Source organism: Terrapene carolina, unplaced genomic scaffold (genome assembly GCF_002925995.2).
Source record: "Terrapene carolina triunguis isolate 2854851 unplaced genomic scaffold, T_m_triunguis-2.0 Scaffold33984, whole genome shotgun sequence".
In the NCBI taxonomy this organism is placed as follows: domain Eukaryota; kingdom Metazoa; phylum Chordata; order Testudines; family Emydidae; genus Terrapene; species Terrapene triunguis.
Genome location: NW_020698335.1, coordinates 3980 through 7779, shown reverse-complemented (window position 1 = coordinate 7779; position 3800 = coordinate 3980). Strand labels below are relative to the sequence as shown.

At 68.6% G+C, this 3800-nt stretch overlaps 1 protein-coding gene across 1 annotated transcript in view; it reads left to right on the top strand.

Moving 5' to 3' along the window:
- Positions 1 to 1796: 1796 nt before the first annotated feature.
- The window catches only part of LOC112125264 (zinc finger BED domain-containing protein 1-like), a 4033-nt gene continuing 2029 nt past the window's right edge, over positions 1797 to 3800 (top strand). Inside the window, exons 1-4 of the mRNA XM_029914261.1 lie at positions 1797 to 1906; positions 2587 to 2849; positions 2972 to 3036; positions 3372 to 3529. Of these exons, the coding sequence (XP_029770121.1) occupies positions 1858 to 1906; positions 2587 to 2849; positions 2972 to 3036; positions 3372 to 3529 (535 nt within the window). The 5' untranslated portion in view covers positions 1797 to 1857. The remainder of the gene's footprint in view (positions 1907 to 2586; positions 2850 to 2971; positions 3037 to 3371; positions 3530 to 3800) is intronic.

The window sequence follows — 3800 nt, the reverse complement described above, 5'->3', positions numbered from 1 at the left end:
ACAAAAGGGAGGGGCTGAGCCAGTCGTGCCCTCAGCTCTGGGTGTAGGTGCGGGGCTGGGCCCCCATTGCGGTAAATAAAGGCTGACCTGGACCCGCTCCTGTCTCCTGTGGTGAGTGGGGGGCTGGGGGAGAGGGAAGCTGGGAATGGGGGGGTGAGACTGGGGAGGAAGGGGGGCTGGGCTGGGGGCACGAAGAGAGAGTGGGGTGGGGAAAGCCATGAGGGGAGGGGATGCTCCAAACCCTCCTGCTGTGGGGCTGGAGTGGGTGACCCCTGGACAGGGCTGTGTCTCCGCCCACCCAGTCCCATGCACCCAGGGGGCTGCCCCAGCACCCACCTGCTGACTGTGCCCCTCCCGGGGGGGCTCTCCCATGCCGAGCCGCTCCCCTGCGTGGAGAGGGGGAGGGGGGCTGTCCAGCCCTGACCTGATCTGGCACCACGGGAACCGGAACCACACAGAACCGGAACCCGGGGCCTGGACTCTAGAACCTGCTGCTCTAGAACCCCCAGCCCCTGGCGTGGGTGTGGGGGTGAGCCCGGACGCCAGGGTTCCTTCCATCCCCAGCTCGGGGGGGGTGTGTGGGTGGATGGGTTGGTTCCGTCCCCAGCACTGAGGGGAAGGGGGGGTTGGGGGGGGAGCCAGGACACCTGGGGGGGAGGGGGTGGACACCTGCGTTCTGTCACCAGCTTGGGGAGGGGAGGGGAGTGGGGTGGGGGGTGGGGGGTGAGCCCGGACACCTGGGTTCTATTGGGCTCAGACCACCGTCCCACCTTTTTAGTCTGGGACAAAGCGAGACCCCGCCCCTTTCTATTTTCCAGCTCCCCAAGTGGGTGCTGGTGCTGTCTGTCCCATTTCCTGCGCTCCCATTGGCTATTGGCGCTGTCCGTGTGGGCCCCCTAGCGGAGCCCCGCCTTCCTGCCGGACTCCTCGCCGCTTTGCTCCACTTCCGCGCTCTCATTGGCCGCTGGGGGAGTTTCGGCCCGCCCCCTCCGCAGGCCCGCCTTCCCATTGGCTGGCGGTGCGTCACAGCGCCTCGCCTCTTCGTAGGGGCGCGCTCCCATTGGCGGGCGGAGCCGTCGCCGGCCGCTGATTGGCTTAGCGGGGAGAGGCAGGGAGCGCGCTGATTGGCTGCCCCGGGGTGTCAGCGGGGACCCACGTTCCCGATCGATATGGGCGGCTGAGGCAGCCGGGCCGGGGCCGGAGCCTCCCGTCGCGGTGCCGCCCGAGCGCCGAGCAGGTGGGGGAGGGGCCGGCCTCGCGCCGGGGGGAGCTCGCGGGGGCGGGAGACACGGAGGGGGGCAGGATGGGGGGGAGGGAATCACCCACTGTGGGGGGCGGGGCTAGACTCAAGGGGGCGTGGCTAAGACAGTGAGGGTGGCATCAAGGGGCGGGGCTAAGACAGTGGGGGTGGCACCAAGGGGGCGGGGCTAAGACAGTGGGGCTGGAATCAAGGGGCGGGGCTGGTATCAAGGGGGCGGGGCTAAGACAGTGGGGGTGGCATCAAGGGGGTGGGGCTAAGACGGTAGGGCTGGTATCAAGGGGGCGGGGCTAAATCAGTTGGGGTGGTATCAAGAGGTGGGGCTAAACTGGTGTTGGGGGGGCTGGTAAGGGGAGGGGAGGGGCCAAACCAGTGGGGCACAGAGCTGGCATTGAGTGGGAGGGGCTAAGCTAGTGGGGGGAGGGGCTGGTATGGGGAGGGAATAACTCAGTATGGGGGGAAGAGCAGTTACTGTGGGGGCAAAGGTGGGGGGTGGGCAGTCTCTTGGGGGAGGGCAGTGTGGGGGGGCTGTCGGCCTCTGCCCCGTCCTCACACTGCCAGTCTCTGCCCCCCACGCTGCCCCCTCCCACAGGCCCACAATGCAGGTGTCGGAGGATGCGTGCGCCCAGTTGGAGGATGAGCTGCTCTGTGAGTGTGACCCCCACCCCCTTAAACCCCCCATGTCCATCCTGCCCCCCTCCCCCAGCCTGGCTCCGGGGAGACCTCCGCGCCCCCGATCCGGGTCAGTTCCAGGCTGCCTGCCCTGGAGCAGGGACCAGCCATGCCAAGCCCCCAGGAGAGGGGGGCTCCCCAAAGGGGCTGCTGCGCCCTCTTGGCATGGGTGGAAGGGGTGTAACGGGCTGCAAGGACTAGGGTTGCGGTCCCCTCTCCCCCCCCCAAGTCTTCAGGGATCAGGATGCAGGAGGTGTCTGGGTGCAGGGTTTTGGGGTCCCCTCTCTCTCCCCCCAGTCTCTGGGGATCAGGGTGCAGAGGGTATTTGGGTGCAGGGTTTTGGGGTCCCCTTTCCCCGCAGTCTCTGGGGATCAGGGTGCAGCGGGTGCAGGGTTTTGGGGTCCCCTTTCCCTGCAGTCTCCGAGGATCAGGGTGCAGCGGGTGCAGGGTTTTGGGGTCCCCTTTCCCCGCAGTCTCCGAGGATCAGGGTGCAGCGGGTGCAGGGTTTTGGGGTCCCCTTTCCCCGCAGTTTCTGGGGATCAGGGTGCAGGGGGTGTTTGGGTGCTGTGTTTTGGGGTCCCCTTTCCCCGCAGTCTCTAGGGATCAGGGTGCAGGGTTTTGGGATCCCCTCTCACTCTCTCTCCCCGCCCCCCCAGTCTGCGAGGATTGCCGGCTGTACTTCCGGGACGCCTGCCCCCAGCACGGGGCGCCCACCTTCATCACCGACTCGCCGGTGCCGGCCCGGGCGCCCTCGCGGGCCCTGCTCTCCCTGCCCCAGGGGCTGCTGGTGAAGGAGCGGCCCCAGGGCGGGCTGGGCGTGTGGAGCGCCCGGCCTGGCCTGCCCCGCGGCTGCATCTTCGGCCCCTACCAGGGGGAGGTGGTGCTGGAGCACGGGGAGTGCACCCTCTTCTCCTGGGCGGTAAGTGCCCCCCGCGGCCCCCCGGGGGGGGGGATCTCTCTGAGGGGAGGAGGGGTCTCCCTTGGGGTGCTGGGAGGGGATCGGTCTCTCTGGGCGCTAACCCCTTCCCCCCGCCCCCCCAGGTACGGGAAAACGGCTCCTATTTCTACATTGATGCCTCCGATGACTCCAAGTCCAGTTGGATGAGGTGAGGCCTAGGGGAGGGCCCCTGCCCTCCCCACCGGCTCCCGCATGACACCCCACTGCCTGCCCTGCTGGGGTGCCCCTCTTTCCTCCACTGCTCTGGGCTGGGGGTTCCCCCCATAACCTCCACCTCACTGCCCAGGGGGTTCCCCCATTCCCCCCCCGCCACTGCCCAGGGCTCCCTGCTCTGGGCTTGGGGTTCCCCCCATTACCCCCTCCACTGCCCAGGGGTCCCTGCTCTGGGCTGGGGGAGTCTCTTCCTTCCGGGGGGGCAGCCTTGTGACCCCCCCCAACCCCCTACCGGGTGGGGGGGACCTTGACTCCCCCACCCCCCCACAGGTACGTGGCCTGCGCCTCCACGGAGGAGGAGCACAACCTGACGGTGTTCCAGTACCGCGGGCGCATCTACTACCGGGCCTGCCAGGCCATCGGCGCCGGCGCCGAGCTGCTCGTCTGGATCGGGGAGGAGTACGCCCGCACCCTGGGGCTCCAGCTGGGTAAGGGGGGGGGAACCACTCGAGGGGTGTGTTCTCGGGATGGGGGGGCACCTGCTGGCTGCCTTCCCCACTCCCCCATCCCAATCCCTTGGAGACAAAGCGGCTCCCCCCCTTATAGCTCTCTGGGGTCACGCAGCCTCCCTAGAACCCCACCCCCTGAGAATGGAGGGGGCAGGGCTGTGTCTCCGTGGGGGCGGAGTTACACAGCCCTCCCCATATTCCACCCCCTGAGGACAGAGGGGGCGGGGCTGCATCTCCGTGGGGGCGGGGT